Here is a 19,179-nt window from a genome sequence, read left to right as displayed (position 1 = left end):
CACGCGGCTCGTGGGCTGACCTGTGTGGCCACGGGACTTCCTGTCCTGGACGTGATGCTGTGTGTATTCATTCACCTGGGGGTGGACGTCTGGTCTCCAGTTTTCTCCTCCAGTGAGCAATACCGCTGTCGACAACCTTAAGCATCGTTCCTGGAGCATTGCCTTAAGCGTCTCTGGGCCACGCACCTAACCGTGGGCTTGCGGGCTTTTAGGGCGTGTACGTACTTAACTTTGTCAGGAAACACCAACGATTGTCCAAAATGGCAGCAGCACCGTTAGGCTTCCGCCGGCAGGATTACAACTTTCCTGTCGCTCCGTGTCCTCATCAACACTCACCATCGTCCGACAAGTTTTGGCAAACTAGTGGGTAAACAAACTGGTACTCATCGTGGTTTACTCGTGTTTCTCCGATGAAAGCTGAGTATCCTTTCATGTTTATTCGTCCCGTTTCCTCTTCTGTGAAGTATCATTCCTGACTTTTGCCCATTTTCCCATTGCTTTGTTTTTGTCTGTTTTTCTTATGGGTTCTAAGAGTTCTTTTTATATTCTAAAGAAAAACTTTGTCAGTTTTTGTGTTGAAAATTCTTTTTCCAGTTTGTGCCTGTCTTTTTGTTTCCTTTATAGTATTTTTGATAAATAGAAGTTTTTAATTTTACTGTAGCTGAATTATCATCCTGTTCGCTTATAACCAGTGACATATAATTTTTTAAAAGAAATACTTGTCTACCTGCAGTTATAAGACTTTTAAATGTTTCTACATGTTGTCTTTCACACTTAAGTCTTTAATTCACCTGGAATCGATTTTGCATATGGTGTGAGGTAGGGATATGCCTTCCTTTCTGTCGTGTGGATAACCAGTCATCCTCGGCCCACACGACGAGCAGTGCCCCCCCCCCGTCATATGGATTTTACATGGAAGTGATATATTTCTGGGCTCTCTATTCTGTTTCATCAGCCTGCATGTCAACCGCTGCGACTCCTTTCTACTCCTCTTTGTAGCCTTTTCCACGTATCTTCTCAGGGCCTAGCACAGAACAGGCGCTCAGTTAGTATCTGTGGACTGAATACGGCCTGCTTGTGACTTTTCCTGTCCCGTGGGAAAGTGATGCTTGCTTCAGGAATTCCGCGAAGCACGAAGCACGTTGAGGTGACTACAGCTGCTCTCTTCAGCAGGTGGAGTTCTGTTGGCTGCCGAATCCCTTGGTCTTGGAGTCAGTTCTCGCCAATAAAGAGAACTCAGCTCCTTGCCAGTAGCTGTGACCTGACTCTTTTCACGTGGATCTTAGTGATTTGATGGCCATTCATTCTGGGTCTGGTCTGTTTGCTGGAGATGTTAGGGATCAAGCTAAGTGCACTGCCTTGTCCTCACCTTCCAGTCACCGTCCCCCATCACACAGTCAGACCCCAGCCCCCCTGAGCCGTGGATCCTGTGCTTAAGTTCCCCAACAAAAACCCCAACATCATGGACCCCTCGATCCCTCGACTTGACCCCCTGGTGTGCTTCGATACTGCTGATGCCTCCCTTCTCAGAGCCTGCTCCTTTGGCCCTGGCGACAGCTGGCTGTCCTGGTTTCCTCCTGCTCTGACCATCCCTCTTGGCTCCTTCGGCTGGCCTCCTCCTCAGCGTTCTCTGCAGCATGCTCCCCTTGGGTATACCGCTTTTCTCGCTCCCATCACGCCTGCCACTGTCCTCACTGACCCTTCTAAGGGACGCTTCTAGAGCCAGCTCAAATCTTATCTGCCCCCCCAGCCACAGTGAGCTCTTAGCCTCTAACCCCATACTGCCCAGCCTTTGCACTGTCCACGTGCTGCCTGCACTGTGCGGGACACCCCAGGCTGTGCACGGGCTGCAGGGCCAGACTGCCTAGGTTCGAATCTGGGTTTGCCCCTTAGTGTCTGCATGCCCTTGTCCTCAGTTTTGCTGTCTGTAAAAGAGGATAACTGTACAACATGCACAGAGTGACCGCTGGGGTTGGATGAGCTGGTATTTCAAAACGGAACAGTGCCTGGCCCACTATCTACCAGCAGTGTTGGCTCTGGTGCTAGGACCATCTCCATCACCACCGCCCAGGCTCCTCACTGCAAAAAGAACGCAGAATCTGGAGCCCAAAGCCTGCCTTTCAAGTCCTAATGGGTGTGTGACCTAGAACAAAGTACTTCACTGTCTCAGGATCTGCTTCCTCGCTGGGGAAGCGGAGTGTAATGTCTGCCCTGACCATCTCACAGGGTGTGGGGACAAGGAAGGGCTTTGTCCACTACACAGCCAGGTGTGAGACTGCCTCTTGATGATCACGACCCGCTCGCCGCCCCCTCCCCTTTGCACCTTCTCCCCCTGGGACCCCTCCCACCCAGACTCATCCCAACAGGACCCATCCCACTCTGGGCTCATCCCACACTGGACCCCTCCCACCCAGAGCCTCTCTCACCAGGACTTCTCCCAAAGGGACCCTCCCACCAGAGCCTCTTTCCCTGGGGGCCCCTCCTACCCTGGGCTCTTCCCATCGGAACCTCTCCCACCAGGACTCCGCACACCCGGGGCTCCTCCCACCTGGGGGCTCGCCCACCCGGGACTCACACCCAGGGACAGGGGCATCCTGGGGGACAACAGGCTCACGGCACTGCAGGAAAAATGTGACTCCTCCCAGGCTCTCTTACTCGGTGCTGCCCCTTTCCTCTGTGATGATCTGCGGTTTGGACCCCTTCTCTCTATCAATCCTGTCTGCTCCATCCACAGAGTATGTCCAAAATCGGACCGGTCCCCACCGCCTCTGCAGCTGCCACCTAGTCCAGGGCTGTCCTCTCACCAGGACCGTGACAGCCGTCCCCCAACCGATCTGCTTCGGCCCTTGTGACCCCCACCCACCCCTCCACCAACAGCAGCCAGGTGGTCCTTTCAGAAAGCAAGACAGACCGTGTCAGAAATTCCTGTCTCTCAGAGCAGAAGCCGGAGCCCTGATGGGGGCCCACGAAGGCCTATGGCACCCCCACCCTGGGGGCCTCTCTGACCCCACAGTCCGTGAGCCGCCATTCATGGCTCTGCTCCTGCCACCTGGTGTCTGCTTTACTCCTGCTCGACTCTGGGTCCTGCTCTTCTTCCCCAGAAGGCGCTCACCTCACATGCTTTCAGGTCTTTGCTCGACATCAGGCTCTCAGGTTCCCTGTCGACCCCAGTTACAACTGCGACCTGCCCCTTCCCCTTGCCCCGTGCACAGATCCCCACCTGACATAATATATACTGGGTAAGCTCTGTGTTTCTTGGCTGTCAACCCCGTTAGAACATAAGCCTCATGAAGGACAGGACGGCCCCTACTTTGCCTGCTGCCGTATTTCTAGCACTCAGTAAATATTTGTTGAATGAATGAATGAGTGAATGATCCCATTTTGTCTTTATCACAAGCCAGCAGGACAAGGTTGAGGACAGGGGCTCTCGCCCCGGTTTTATCATGAAGCAACGAACAGCTCAGGAGAGTAACTGGCCACACCAGCTTCTCAGAGAAGTGAGTGAAAGGCTGACCCTAAAAATGGCAGCTGCCGTGAGCAGGGGCGGGATGGGGCGAGGGGCGCCGTGGCCACCCACTCCTGTGGCAGAGCCCCTGCCCAGGCCCTGCCAGGGGGATGGAGGCCGGCGTGAGCGAGCGCGACAAGCTCTGGCTCCCAGCGGCGCTCTCGTGAGCTCTGGGTCTCACTCCTGCCCCTGCCTCTGTCCACACCGCGATACCACCGGCTAACGATGGAGCGCTCTCAGAAGGCTGGGGGGGGTGAGTCCAGCTTCGGGGGGTCGCTGCTGTGTCCTAAGGGTGTTCTGTGAGCCGGTTTCGGAGGCTCTGGGAAATGCTCGCTGGGGGGAGAGCCACTGACCCGTGATGGCAGCTGAGCAGTGAGCAGCTCATGGGCCCTTTCTTGGGGCTGCAGGTGAATTCACATCAAGGCAAAGAAAAAAGGAAAGTTCTTTCTTTTCTTAAAACCCATTTCCCTTATAAACATCTTGAAGTGTGAAATGAACGGCTTTGGGGACCCAGGCTGCCCGCGAGCCCAGCAGCCCTCGCGCCCAGGACGGTGCGTGCACACAGATAATGCACTTTATCGCTAGATCTGGCGTCCCAGGCATTAAGAGCTCGCTTTGAACTTAGGGAAGGAAGGATGCTTCCTTCTACTGATAACTCAAGGCAATAGCCCTGGATCTTTCCAAAGCAAGTCTAATCTTTTATTTCCAGCCCCGAGAGCTACCAGCATGGGCGCAGGGCCTCTAGTGATTTTGAAAGGGGGAGAAACCCACCACCACCAAGAAGCACAACAGCCTCCACAAGCCAGCTGCGACTCGCCACCGAGCAGACATGGCTCGTGGCCCTTCTGCGGACAGTTTGGTGTGGATTTCCTCACACATGTGCTGACATGCACGTCTCCTCTGGCAGTTTTCTCTGCAGACTTTTGCCAAATGTGGAAGACTCGGGACATGGGGTTGGTGTCACCCATCTGGAGCGACCTGTCTTGACAGGCCGTGGCGGGAGGTCCGAGCAAGAACGCCAAGCACAGCCTCCCTCGGTGGGCACTTCTCTTCTCTTGGGGCTCTTCCTCCCTTTGTTCTGCTGACATATTTGCCCAACGTCTCCAGTTTGCCAACGGAGGCACCGTTACTTCCACAGGCTGCTTCCTTCACAAAGGGGAACGCTGTCAGCCTCCCTGAATGGTTATTAAATTAAAAGCCAGATGGCTATCTGGCAAACCCTTTTGAGTCAGTTTCTCTATTTGCAATGTTTTCTTTCTTCTTATTAAAAAATATTTCCATGTTTCCTGATTTGGAAATGTTTCATAAAAATGCATGAAAATGGAGAAAAACAATATGTTTGGCAGAAGCACTGGAGCATGGGAAGCGCGTCCTCCACGGTATTTGGAGGTGGCTGCGGGAGAGGGCACGGGGCGCGGGACCCAGCCCTGCCGGCTGTCGGCTACACGGCCCAGGTGCGGCGCGGGCCCCTCCCCGTCTGCCTTCCTTCTGTAAGACACACCGCTCCCTGAGGTCCTGCCGATGGTAAAATATAAGGGCCTGCTCAGTGCCTGGCATGTGCCAGGGCTTAATGGATGAGTTCATTAGGTCGACAGCTATGAATGAGCCCCTACTATGCACCAGACTTGGCTTGATGGATGAGTTCATTAGGTCGACAGCTATGAAAGAGCCCCTACTACGCACCAGACTTGGCTTGATGGATGAGTTCATTAGGTCGACAGCTATGAATGAGCCCCTACCTCGCACCAGACTGGGCTTGACGAATGAGTTCATTAGGTCGACAGCTATGAACAAGCCCCTACTACGCACCAGACTTGGCTTGAGGGATGAGTTCATTAGGTCGACAGCTATGAACGAGTCTCTACTACGCACCAGACTTGGCTTGATGAATGAGTTCATTAGGTCGACAGCTATGAACGAGCCCCTACTACGCACCAGACTTGGCTTGATGGATGAGTTCATTAGGTCGACAGCTATGAACAAGCCCCTACTACGCACCAGACTTGGCTTGATGAATGAGTTCATTAGGTCGACAGCTATGAACAAGCCCCTACTACGCACCAGACTTGGCTTGAGGGATGAGTTCATTAGGTCGACAGCTATGAACGAGCCCCTACCTCGCACCAGACTGGGCTTGACGAATGAGTTCATTAGGTCGACAGCTATGAACGAGCCCCTACTACGCACCAGACTTGGCTTGAGGGATGAGTTCATTAGGTCGACAGCTATGAATGAGCCCCTACCTCGCACCAGACTGGGCTTGACGAATGAGTTCATTAGGTCGACAGCTATGAACGAGCCCCTACTACGCACCAGACTTGGCTTGAGGGATGAGTTCATTAGGTCGACAGCTATGAACGAGCCCCTACTACGCACCAGACTTGGCTTGAGGGATGAGTTCATTAGGTCGACAGATATGAATGAGCCCCTACCTCGCACCAGACTGGGCTTGACGAATGAGTTCATTAGGTCAACAGCTATGAACAAGCCCCTACCACGCACCAGACTGGGCACCTACTTCGTGTAACTTACATTCCCAGGAGGGAGGCCGACCAATAACACGAAAACAAAAAAGGCCAAGTTGCAATTGAGACGTGAGCACCCAGGAGCGGCGCGGTGCCCCTGGGGGGACTCTGAGGACAGGACACGCACGCCACCTAGGACGAGCAGGGGGAGGAGGGGGGGGGCCTCCAGGTGGGGGAGAGGCAGGGCCAATAAAGAGGTTCTGTCAAAGTCCACAGCCCAGGGCTCTGATGAGTGGAGCCCAAGAGCCATGGGTGCCTCTCGCCTGCATGGTGGGTCGCCTGCACCCCAGGCCGCGCTCCCCTGCTTCTGTTGTTCCTTCTAGAGCCTCTGTGCTCTGTCTTCTCCCTCATTCTTTTCCTCTGTGTCACCTTCCCCCATGGGATCTAATGGTGTGCTTGCTCCTGGGATCGCCCTTCTGCATGGCCCCGGGCCAGCCCGTGAGGCCAGGGTTTCAGGGAGGGGGGGACATTAAATCTGGTCTCACCTCCCTCCCCTCTGTGGGCCTCTGCTTTCTCTCACAGCTGCTGCCCCTGGTTTTCATTCAGCACCGCCTACCCGGTCTGCCACACGTGCGCTGTTTTGCTCCTGGTTGGGACGTTTCCCGACATCCACCATCAGTCACAGCGCTGACTCGGAAGCAAAGTTTTTCATACACAGAGACAAGAATCCCTGCGGCTGGGATTCTTGTAAAGCATTTCCTTCAAGACCTTAGAGATGGTGTGTTTCTCATCTCACTCTGTTTCTGGGACGCTTTCTGTGAGGCAGGTAGGCCTGGAGATGTAGCTCTATCGTACAAAATAACAATAATCGTTACCGTTTGTCAAGCGCGGGCCAGGTGCAGCACGGGCCGGCCTCTGTGCGTTATCTTAATCTTCGCGGTAACAAGGTTCGTATCGTCATTTCCTGGTTTCTTGAACTGGAAACTCAGGCTCAGTTGTAGTTGGGAACTTGCACATAATAAAACATCTACCACATGGCAGAGCCTAAGTGTGAGCTTGGCTTGGCTGATTCCACAGCCCCATCTTCAACCATATCATGCCTTTGAGGAAGTGGAGGCCCAGAGTAATTGACTGGAGACTGCTGGGAAGTCTGCCTTTCTTGGGTACCTGATCCTGGATCTGTATTGCAATGAGCTGGCCTCACAAGGGAGCAAGCCGGAGCCAGGGCTGCCCTGTTCAGCGGTGCAGGTTGTACACTGTGCAACTCCAAGGAGCACCATTCATGGAGACGTCAATGTGAACGCCGCCCCCTGGAGGGCAATGCCGTGTAGGCGGTGGTCCTGGTTGGAACCTCAAAGGAAAGAAGGGTGTCTTTCTCCTCTCAGTTACACTTTCCAAAGAGAATTAAAGGCAGGCAGCTCCCCAGGCGAGCAAATGTTGAGGAGGGCACAGAGCTGCAGTCTTGCCTGGGCCGTGTTAGCGTGGGAAGGAGGTGGGGACCACCCAGGGACCAAGAACAAAGAGGAAGAGGATGAAGAAATGCCCTGGACAGAAGTTTTCTTGTTGCTGTTTCCCAGAGCAGTGAGGCTTCCAGTTCAGGGCGTGGGAGCTCTGCTTGGACAGCCTCCCCTGCCACAGAAAAGAGCGGGCGCCCAAGAGGAGAGGGACGTGGCTGTGGGGCCCAGGGCTGCAGGATTCTCCCTGACCACCAGCTGCCTACATGTGGAGTGTGGCTGTCTCCAACCTTTTTCCACAGGCCTGGGCATGCAGGTGGCACGTGCCCTTGGACTTCTGGTGGTGGGCCCTGGTCAGAAGAGTGACAAGTCTGGGGGAGGCTGGGTCTCAGGGGCTGGTCCAGGCCCACCTGTCCCACAGCCAAACCACCCAGACCTTGGCTGACATGATTAGATGGAAAGTCCTGGAACACGTCAGAAATAATGCAAATTCTGAAGCTCGTACCATGTGGCAAAAGGAGCGGAGCCAGCTAGCACACACCCAACTCCTCCTGCCAAGGGGAGACTTTCTTGCTGGAGGAACTTGTAAGTCTCCCAAGATCTCGGAAAGCGGCAGCTGGAAGGAGAGGCTCACGTCCTGGGGCGCAGGCCAAACGGCTTGTGCGCCTCTCCGTGCTTGTCTCTGCGGCCTCGGGAGCAGAACGAGAGGATGCAGCTGGGGCCGGACTGCCCTCCGTGTCCAGGTTCATGTTTTTGGCCTCTAGAGCTGAGACATTCTTGCTGGAGGGGAGCAAGGGGCACGACAGGAGAAGAGATGGGCCCTAGGGGGCCTGAAGGGCACGGCGTCAGGTGACCCCTCGCTGCCGCATCTGCTCATCTGTGAACTGAGGGGGCCTCGCCACGGGGCCGCAGGGCCCTCCAGCTCCCGGCGGCTTTAAGTTCTGATAGCGCCTTCCCAGCCTGGTGCCCACACGGGATGGAGCTGCAGCCCCCACCCGGACTGCCTCAAGGGGCCCGCTGGGGAGGACACAGATTCCCAGGAGGCTCAGTGACAAGTGTCTGCGCGCAGGGTCTCTGCCCGCAGAATGGGCTTCTCCTGGGGAACGTCAGCCCAGAGCCCAGGACTGTCCAGAAGGGAAAGACACGGACTCGCGGTGAAGACCTGGGCAGGAGGCATGTTGCCTGTTGGGTCATCTTTGTCCCTGGGAGTCACTGAGCCTTGGGGCTACCTCCAGCCCGTCCAACCTCATTCCTTTCAGGTGAAGAGACCGAGGCTGGAGAGGGGCCTGGTAGGACCAGCGCGCTGTGCCCTCACCACCCCGCTGCCTCTTCCGCCCGAGGTACCAGCCATGTACGCCCGCGGTCGGCCCCAGGAGAAAGACCCTCGGCTGGGGTCTCAAACTCTCTCCGACTTGCTGTGGGACTCTGGGCAAGTCACTTCTGTCCTCTGGGCCTGGGTTCCCTGATCCGTAAAAGGGGAGAATGTGGCTCAGTGAGCTCCAGAGCCCCTTCCAGCTCGAAGGTGGGGGTTTCTTGATCACATTCTGCCCTTCCCCCGGCTCCTGCCCAGGCTCTGGGTGCTTGTGGCTGGGTACCGACCACAGACAGACCCCAGGTGTCTTCACAGATAGGTGGCCTTCGGTGTCCTGTGGGGAACACGAGGCAGTCAGTGGAAGCGGCCTTGACCCAGCTTCCCCTCACCCCTGCAAGGAGCTGCCCTGCTACATGGAGCCTCTCCGGGCCCCTCGCTGAGACCTTCGACCCCTGAACACACAAGATTCCTGCAACAGGGCAGGTGAGGGGGAGCCGGGCGTGCCTGCCCTCAGGCCGCCATGCTAGCCGGGCTGCCTCTGTCCCCTTCCTCCTCCCTGGCAGCCCCGCGAGGCCCCGGCTCCTTCATCCCGGCGCCCAGCTCCACTCTGCTTTACAGGAAACAGCGTCACAGAAGATGCTCTTTACGCGTTGCCAGGCAACAAACACTGCCTGGAAACTGCAACCCACCTCTGACCCTTCTCTGGACAAAACCGCAGAGGAGGGGCGGAGCAGGTGGTGCCCAGGAGCAGGTGGTGCCCAGGAGCAGCAGAGAGAGCGGAGTCAAAGCCCGACGGCTGTCAAGCCGGGAAGCCGACAGACGGGGAGGAGAACCCGGCTCGCTGAAACGAGGGAGCAGAGACGCAGACATGCAGGAAAGGCCTCCTCTATTTATTTATTTATTTTTGGATCGAATCCGTCGTGATTAGCGCCGGGGCTGCTGATGGTGACGGTTCCTGCAGCAAACGCGCACCTAGCGGCTTCTCTTTTCACCTGGCGAGTGATTTTAATAAACGCGCCCTGAACAATGGCACGATTCCCCACAGACTCTCCAGGAAACACAACTGTCCCGAAACAAGGATCTCCCCGCCATCATCGTCACCCCGCTCCCCCAAACACAGGTTTGTTTGCTAGTTAGCTCGGGCAGCCTTGGGCACTGGAGCCTTGGAGCCCTGAGTGGGTCAGGGAGGGCCAGGCCGGGGGTGCCCAGGCCAGGTGACGCCCAGCCACCAAGGGACCCGGGGAGAGGCCTGCAGGACGATGGCCCTCTCCGGGCAGGAGCCGGTGCCAGCTGTGAACAATGGGATGTGTTCCTTCTTCCCTCTCCTCCTGCAAGCGCTGGGTGCTCTGGTGGACCCTTTCTTACACACTCACCTTCTGCTGGGCGAGAGCAGTCAAGCGAACAAACTCACACCACGGTGAGCAAGGCCCTGCACTGCCCTGGGCCTGTCCTTCCATCCGGGACACACAGACGGACACGGAGAAGACACTACGAAAGGTTCCCGTGAGCGTTAAATGGGATGCCGTATGCGAGAAGCCAGCACCTCACCAAGGACGACCCTGCCCCTCCTTGGCTCCAGGCCCCGGGCCCACAGCCCAGCAGCCCTGGCACTCGGCCTGATTCGGTCACAGGGACAGTCTGGCAACCTTGGGAGTGTACCGTCTAATTTCTAAACTAATGAAAAGCCTCAAGACACATTTATCCCTAAATAAAACCCACACTTTAAATTATAAACAGGAACAAAACAAATTAAGGATGCTGGTAACTAAGTGGGAGCGGTTTCATGTGTGAAGCTTGACAAAATAATTACGAAGCTCCAACCAGTTAACTACATTTACGTTTACTTAACGCCATGAGTTTGACAATGTACGTGTTTACTTTATTAATTCTGACATAGACGTTCTCAGAAAGTGTCTAGCCCGTCTCCAGCACTCCTCCACCCCCAAACCGACACGCGGCCTTGAAGGCGAAGGGCCGCGTGACCTGCGGAAGTGGCTAACAGGAAGTGGCTTCCCGCGAAAACCCAGGGTGTCAACAGTACCAACCACAATCTCTGTTTTGGTCCCAGAGAGCGTACCCTCAAACAAACTGTAAAGTGACTTCATGGCCCAAACTTTAAAAAAACCCTACACTTTCTTCGTACATTTTGCTCTTTCTCCCTCGGTCCCAACACAGTCATGTAAGACAACCCCCCAATTTAACCAACACCCTGAGAGGCCTGCAGCGGGCAGTCAGGACCCCAGGGTCCCGGGTCTCCGCTGCCCTGCAAGTCGGGGGACAGGACGGATCACGGAGCCCGGTTAGCTGCCAGGCCCTTATCCCCAGGATGGGGGCTCTGGTCCCCTCCCAGGGCCACAGGAAAGCGGGAGAACACGACCCTGGAGTTTGTGGTCTTCCCGGCTTTTTCACCTCCTCTTGTTTGAGTTTCATAACCCTCCTGGGGGCTGTAGCTCCAACCCACAGATCAGAAGAATGAGACTCAGGGACAGAAAGGACCCCCGCTTGTCAGGATCCAGCTACAGGCCTAGACGCTTGTCTTAATTAACGGAGGGAAGTGACTTGCCCACGGCCACACGGCTCGGTCCTCGGTTGAGCCAGGCTGCGAGTCTGGGCTTTCAGACTTGGGCACCACTGCCTTCGAGCCCGCGCACAAGGAACCTGACATTTAGAGATGAGAGGTGTTGTTACGGTGCTCATGGTACTGAAATCGAACGTCACAGTTTTATCATGGGCGGACGAGGGTCGGGCTGCCGAGGGCCCTGACGTTGAAGTGGGGAACGTGGACTAATCTAGAGGGAGCAGTGACAGGTCCTAGGGGTAGCAGGACGTGCCTTGTGATGGTACAGTGTGAAGCCAGAGGAGCTCCTTCGACGGGCCCGCGTATGACGGCAGAGCTCTGCATCAGGGAGGCAGTGGGAAAAGATGCCCTGGAGAGAGACTGCAGAATAAGAACCACGGGCCTTGACGCCTGCATGCAGCTGGAGGGAGGGGGATGGGCGCAGGGATGCCGAACGGTGTCGAGCCTAAGAGACTCGTGACCCAACAGCCCTTCCCTGCTTCACCAGTCAAAGAACCCAGGAACGAGCCATGGCTATCCATAATACAGACCACATTTTTCCATCCAGGCAATTGACCAATGAAGGCAAGTGAAAATGACAAGTGTTACTTCCAGGAAATGTCTTTAAAGAGAAAGCACATCTGATTTTGTTCCCTCCTCCCTCCTTCAGGGTGGAAATAAATGGGATGGCCGGAGCTCCTGCAGCCTTCCTGAACTCTGAGGAAGAAACCATGACCCAAGGCTGACAGGGCAACAAGAGAGAAGGAGCCTGGGTCTCTGATGCTCTGGGGCACCACACCTGCTCTGGATTGACCCTGTCCAGCCTTTTTTGCACAACAAAGAAACTTCTACTTTGTTTAAGCTACAACTATTTTGTATTTCCTGTCCTTTGCAACCAAAAGCCAGCACTAACTGATAAAGCTCCTGAGAGAAAGAAGACAAACACAGACAAGCAGGGAGAAATTAGAAGCAGCATGACGATTCAGCACGGAGACCTGATGTCGGGACACTCAGCACACAAGAAAATGCATGTGATTCAGCGTGATGTGCTCTGGAGGCAGGGGAGCACTCCAGCTCCGCCTCTCCTCCTCTGCAACGGCGCCTCACTCACCGCCCCAGTGACTTCCTCCCCACTGCCGGTGTTTCCTCCCTGGAGGTGCCACAGCAATACTCTCGGAATGGACCAGCTAAACATCTTCAGAGGCTTCCCACAGCACTTGGCTTCAACCCCTTAACACAGCCCTGGGCCCCTGCCCTGGGCCTCCTGCCCCCTCTGCGGCCCAGGCCCTGCCACAGCCACACGCCTGTCCATCCCCTTCCTTTGGGTGACTCCACACTCCATGCTTGTCATCAGCCCAGGGCCTTTGTACACGCCGTTCTCCCCCTTGGTCTGTAAATGGCTCCTCAGGTGTCAGCCCATATCCTCCCTAGAACGACCTTCCAAGCAGGTCCCAGCGAGTCATTGCAACCTTGGGTTAACTCCTTCGCAGAAAGCAGCACGGATTTGACATCGCTTGTTTCTCGTTACCACTTTTCCCGGGTAGACTCTCCGTGCGGGAAAAGCCCTATGTCCTGTTTTCTGACAGTAGCTGACTCCTAATACAGTGCTGGTGACCAGCGGGACTCGACAGGATTACTAACGTTGTTCCTTAGCAAACTAGTCATAACAGGGCATCGCCACTCAGGGGAGGGGCTGGCAGGTGCGGCGCATTCGTGAGCCGGTGCGTGGGCTCTCGGTGACGGGGATGGTGGAGAACGCAGCACACCCAGGTCAAGGAGGCAGAGCTGCTAGAGGACAGACTGGAGGGACGGTCCGGAGAGCCGAGGAGGAGAGCTCAACACTCAATGCTCAGGCCACTGGTCGGATGAACTACTGTTTTTATCAGAGGGAGAGCTGAGGCAGAGGGCTGGACCCCCAGGCGAGACCCCCACCCCTTGCTAAAGCTGGGAGCAGGACACGGGCGTCTAGACATCCAGGGCCCTGCCTTATCTCCACATGGCTTATCGGCCTTCTGGCCTTCACCTCAGCCGTGACTCCTGTCAAGTGGTGGGCCGCACTGGGTGGCGGTGCTGTCAAAGGCGCCCACCCAGAGCAGGGGCCGGCCGCCCTGGGTCTCCCTCCGCAGTTCGCAGCCCATTGTGCCTGCCCTGGGGGCCTGGGCCCTTCCCACGGGCTGCGCTCACAGTGGCTCAGTTGCTTATGCGTCTGTCTTCAGCTTAGGTCATGATCCCGGGATCCCGGGATTGAGCCCCCCCTCGGGCTCCCTGCTGAGCAGGGAGTCTGCTTCTCCTTCTCCCCTCTCCCCCTCCCCCAGATCATGCTCTCTCTCTCTCAAAAAAATAAAATCTTTATAAAAAGGGAGAATGACAGCAAGAAGATGGGAATTTACCTAACACAAGGGCTGCTGAATTCAGTCTGGGATCCCCACAAATGGGGACACAGATGACCAGGGAGAAGGATGAGCCAGAGACAGCGGCCTGATCAGAACAGAGCCCTGTGACGACCTGTCCAAGGAGCAGAGACCGTTCGTTTCAAGAAGGGAGACACGTTCTCAAACAGTTAGGGCCTCCAGTGGAAGAGGGGTACCAGTCTGCTTCACCAGAGGCCACACTGTGCTGAGCGCTGTGCCCTCTGCCAGGGGCTTTCTGCGAATGATCCCATTTCCCAGATGTCCTGAGGCCCACGGGGTCGCCCACCAAAGAGAGCAAGCCCAAGCAAGGCCCAAGCCCACATGTGCTCAGATGGTCATGGTCAATCAACCGTGTTGCTTGACTTCCTTTTGTGTTGATACAAAAAACGGAGTTAGGACCCAAGTCACAAACTACAGTTCAATTTTAACCACTATCAGGACAGTACTTCTAGGCCGGAGCTGTCTTTTGAAGTGGTGAGCTCCTCGTCCCAGGGTGCGCTCAGTAGAAGCGGAGTCTGGTCAGGTTGAGTACGCGTACAACCAGGCGCCAGACGGTCCTTGGCCCTGAGTTCAGGCCGCATCCCTCACGGGACTCAGCCTCTGGGCACTCACACTGCTGTGTGTGTGTTGGCTCAGTTGAAACATGTTTAAAATTTCCAGAAGGAGTTTTGCTAACCAGGCCTTGTGCCCCCCCTGTGGTGGGGGCCCAGTCCGTCAGGCCCATAGCAGCACGTCCGGGCTGGCCTGCAGGGGCCTAGCTGGCAGGCAGCTCCCGTGAGCCTCTGGGGAGAACAGCATGACCAGGTGTGTCAGGACTTGTGGATTCTAACCCGGATGTGGTTGCTCCTAAACGCCTGGGGGGGGTGAGTAGGGATCCAGGTAGAGGGGAGCGTGTGCGGGGAGCGCTCAGTGAGGTGCCATTTGGAGCAGAATGTGTGCTTGCCCCTATTCCTTCCCAGCTCAGCCTCTGGGGGCCTGTGGCCAAGTCTCAGGAGAAAATCCCATGAAAATCTCCCCTCGGCGGTGGTGGGAGCTGGACCGCAGGGCCCCACAGCAGCGTGGGTGTGGCACAGAGGGGGCAGGAGCCAGGGTGGTGGGGAGAGCACATTGACTCGTCCTAGGCCATCGCACACTCGAAGACTGTGGGTGAGGCCCTGTCCCTTGCTGGTAGGCGCCTTCCCTAGGGGTGCAGGGCACAATGGGGTCACCAAGGACAAACAAAACAACCCAGAGTGGAAAAGCTGACAGAATGTGGTTTTCCTGTCTTGACTAATGCCAGCCCACACGTAGCAGTGGCTGACGTGGCCTCCAGGAACCCCTCCCTCCCCTCACCTTCGCTCACTCGGAGGACTTGTGGTCCTGTTGCCTCCCCCAGGGCCCCAGGGGTCAGAATGAAGCCCAAGGCCCTTAGGCATCCCTGTAAGAGCCCCACGGCTTCCCTCGGCAGGGCACAGCCGTGTGCTTCCCCTGGCAGAACGGGGAAGACGGTCATCCTAACCCATTTCTGTAGGGCTTCGTCTCTCCGATCCCGGTGGAGGAGTCCTTCCCAGCTGGAGAAGAAGGCTAGTGCTTGGTCTGGTCTTCCTAAGGCAAAGTCCTGCCCCAAACAGACCCTAACCCTTCCCAGCAGAGAGAGGTTAGGGAAACCCAGGGTTTAGCGCAACCCAGGCTGGAGTAATTTAGGGACTGACTTGACTGGAAAGATGGGAGTTCAGTTCGCACCCATGTCCCAAACTCCGTGCTTCGGAATGCTGACCTTACCGACATTTCTCATGTCCCCAAATTTCCACTCTCCTAAGAGGTGTCATCCGTTAGTATATAAATAACTTATCATTATTTAGTATAAAAGCACAAATACACTGGTCACAAACGAACCGTTTCATGCTTCAGTGTCGAAGAGCGCAAAATCCCCGCCAACGTGGAAGCGGAGTCACCGAGAACGAGGAGCGCGCGGCACGGGAGTCAAGTTGGAGAAAGTGCGCGACGAGCACCTGACTGCGGAAGGTGGGCTGCTAGGTCCGGAACGGGAAACAGCCCTGGAGCAGAGGCCCCGCCCCGAGTCACTGGGGACTGTCCGCCGGCACGGCGTCACCTCTCTGTCTATCCTGAATCCCACAGCGCACGGAGGCCCCGCCCCGTGCAGACCCCGCCCCCCGGCCCCACCTGCCCGGCCTCCCTGCCCCGCCCCGTGCAGACTCCGCCCGCCCGCCCCCACCTGTCCGCGCTGCCCGCCCCGCCCCGTGCAGACCCCGCCCCCCGGCCCCACCTGCCCGGCCTCCCCGCCCCGCCCCGCCCCGTGCAGACTCCGCCCGCCCGCCCCCACCTGCCCTCTGCCCACCGCGCCGGGTGCATACCCCACCCTCCGGCCCCACCTGTCCGCGCTCCCCGCCCCGCCCCGTGCAGACCCCGCCCGCCGGCCCCCACCTGCCCTGCCTCCCCGCCCCGCCCCGTGCAGACTCCGCCCGCCCGCCCCCACCTGCCCTCTGCCCACCACGCCCGGTGCAGACCCCACCCTCCGGCCCCCACCTGTCCGCGCTGCCCGCCCCGCCCCGTGCAGACCCCGCCCTCCGGCCCCACCTGTCCGCGCTGCCCGCCCCACCCCGTGCAGACCCCGCCCGCCGGCCCCCACCTGCCCGCCCTCCCCGCCCCGCCCCGTGCAGACCCCGCCCGCCGGCCCCCACCTGCCCTCTCTGCCCACCCTGTGCAGACCCCGCCCGCCAGCCCCACCTGTCCGCGCTCCCAGCAGCAGCTCTTTCCCACGGATACCACCTGTCCACATTGGCGGGCCCCTGAGTCCGGCCAGCCCCCAGCCGATGCTGAAGACCCCCTGGGTCCTGCGTCTGGTCACAGCTCACCTGCAGACTCCACCTGCCCGGACGCCAGCTCTAGGTCCTCCCAGGAACGTCCCGCGGCTACAGAGGGGCTGTAAGCGCCACACCCGCCCGGGAAGGAGGACTTGCCCCGGTTCACGGACGCCGCCCTGCCCACCAAGGCCGCTGGCTGCCAGGCGGGAAGGGGGCCTTGGGAAGGAACTTGACTCTCTTCTGAGAAAAATCGTATGTAAACCCGAGCCATGCAAGCTCACTTTCCAAGCTCTGTTGACCTAAAACACGAGTTCCTGTGCAAGATGAAGAGGGGTTTTGTGGAGGGAGAAAAAAGCAACTGCTACCTTTTTCCATTAAAAAAATAAACACGAGCACATAAAGTCATGCGTTTTCATTGCAGAAAATACAATAGAACGTAATGGGGGAAATCGCCCGTCACATCCCGCAGAGAAAACGCAATATTTATGCGTTTCCAAGCATTTTCTATGCGTCTGGTATCGATTTTAAACTGGCAACACCCTATAGAATACTATTTTTGTCCTCCTTTTTCAAACACTATACCATGACTATTTTCCTGCCTGCGGGCTTCAGGAGGCTGGTTTTTACCTTGTCGCCTAAGTGCGCATGGTGCGGACGTGCTATAATGCGATTAACCGCCCAAATCCCAGCCATTTCTGTGGTTTCTGATTCTCCACTATTGGGGGGGGGCGCATGCTGAAAAATGTTGACACCAATCGATCATCCCGTTCGAACAGCGTCCTGGAAGGAATTACCGGTTGAAACTGCAAAGTCGTGAAGGCCCCCAAGACCTGCTGTCGGACGTCTTCCCCAGGATGCTTCTCCTCGAGCCCTCCTGCGGGAGAAGCGACACCCCCCCCCCCCCCCCGCCAGCAAGAACAGCTTTCTCTGGCATGCATCACCCTCATTCACGTCTGTGTCAATTCCGGGGAAGCTGTCACTCTCCACGTAGCCTTCATCCGTGGTCTGTAACTGGGGAAGCTGGACGTCTGTGTTTCTTCCAACGCGGTTCTCCGATGTTGTTTAGCCTTTTTTTTTTTTTTTAACTGAGTTGAATTTTTCTGATTGGCTTTTGAGACTGCTTTGCATAACAGGGATATTTACTTTTCATCATGTTTGCTGCAAATATTTTCTCTAGTGTAACATTCGCTTTTAAAAGAAGTGTGTATTTTTTGGAGGACAGGAATCTAAAATCGTACGTATGTCGGGGCGCCTGGGTGGCACAGCGGTTAAGCGTGGCGTTCTGGGATCGAGCCCCACATCAGGCTCTTCCGCTATGAGCCTGCTTCTTCCTCTCCCACTCCCCCTGCTTGTGCTCCCTCTCTCGCTGGCTGTCTCTATCTCTCTCTAATAAATAAATAAAATCTTTAAAAATAAAATAAAATAAAATTGTACGTATGATGTCAGCAGATATAAAAGTCTTCTCCTTCATGTGTCTTCTGAGATTTTACGTTCTTTCCATCGCAGGATTGACGAAATGTTCACTTTGTTCTCTACAGCTTTGCTCGTGGCTGCAGTTTTCTCGGTAGCTGGTGAGAGGCGGGCTTTGATTTGATTTTTCGTCCAGGTATCTAATCTCCAATCTCCCCATTAACATTTACTGGAGAACCTGTGGCTTCCTAATTGGTTTTCCCTCTCATCACTGGGTTCTTACATACTAGGGCTTATTTGGGGCTTCCCATTAGGTTTCATTGATCTCTCATTACTGCTTTTTCAGTAATGCCGCAGGGACTTAATTACTTTCGTTTTATAATACATTTTAATATCCAGCAAAGTCCCCCCCCCCCAATGGTCTTCTCTTTCAAAACAAGTGAAGCTACTCTCATTTATTTATTAAAACAGCCTCAGAATCAGTACTTACTCCCCCTTAAAATTCCTAATTTTGTGTCTTCTAGCTTTTTCTTGATTAAATTTATTAGAAGCTGATATCATTTGGGATGTGTGAATTCTTTTTTTCACTTTATTAACTCCTGTCTTATAATCTGTTCTCCTGAGGTTTTCTTCTCCTAGTGAATTTCAGCTTATTCTATTTATTTTCATGCTTCATTTTTTTAAAATAAGAAACTTTCAGGATATTTTTCCTGTGCATAAAACTTTGGTCACACCGAGTTTGGGTACACAGTGTCATCGTTGTTTAATGGTGGTTTTGAATAATTCTTTTTTGGCCAAGTTGTAGCTAAGGAGATTACTTTAAAAGTTCCCCTAAAGTTTCCTTTTAATTGAATTTTTATGGTCTTGTGGTTAGAAAATATGTCTGAAGATTTTTTCTGATATTTTGAAACATGTGGCCAAGAAGTTGATCGATTTTTTGTAATGTTCCATGAATGCTTAAAAAGAAGATGTATTATTTGTTTATGGGCTACAAAGTTCAATATTTATCAATTATTAAAACAGTTATTAATTCAGGTCTCTAGCTCCTTGTTTATTTTTGCATAAAAGTTCACAGTTTGCTGTGTACGGTACTTTTATCCATATTAAATGGTCCTTCTAGACCATTTAATGCTGTTTGCTTTGAATTCAAGTTGGTTTAAAATGAGGACTTCTATTCAGTTGCCCTTTGGTTTGTACTTCCCTAATAAATCTCTGCTGTTCATTTATTTTTCTAGGTCTTTCCGCTTTAGGAACCTCTTCT

The 19,179-nt window shown here is 55.2% G+C and overlaps 1 protein-coding gene across 5 annotated transcripts in view; it reads right to left on the bottom strand.

The window, feature by feature from the left end:
• The window catches only part of KCNN3 (potassium calcium-activated channel subfamily N member 3), a 137,607-nt gene that overhangs the window by 33,067 nt on the left and 85,361 nt on the right, over positions 1–19,179 (bottom strand). Inside the window, exon 1 of one of the 5 annotated variants that reach the window (XM_057315319.1) lies at positions 15,580–15,639. The exons of the other annotated variants lie outside the window; for them this stretch is intronic. Coding sequence (XP_057171302.1) covers positions 15,580–15,587 — 8 coding nt within the window. The 5' untranslated portion in view covers positions 15,588–15,639. Of the gene's footprint in view, positions 1–15,579; positions 15,640–19,179 lie in introns of those variants that run through there. 5 annotated transcript variants of the gene reach the window in all.

The sequence above is a fragment of the Ursus arctos genome, unplaced genomic scaffold (assembly GCF_023065955.2).
Source record: "Ursus arctos isolate Adak ecotype North America unplaced genomic scaffold, UrsArc2.0 scaffold_2, whole genome shotgun sequence".
Lineage (NCBI taxonomy): Eukaryota > Metazoa > Chordata > Mammalia > Carnivora > Ursidae > Ursus > Ursus arctos.
This window is presented reverse-complemented; position numbering and strand designations above follow the sequence as displayed.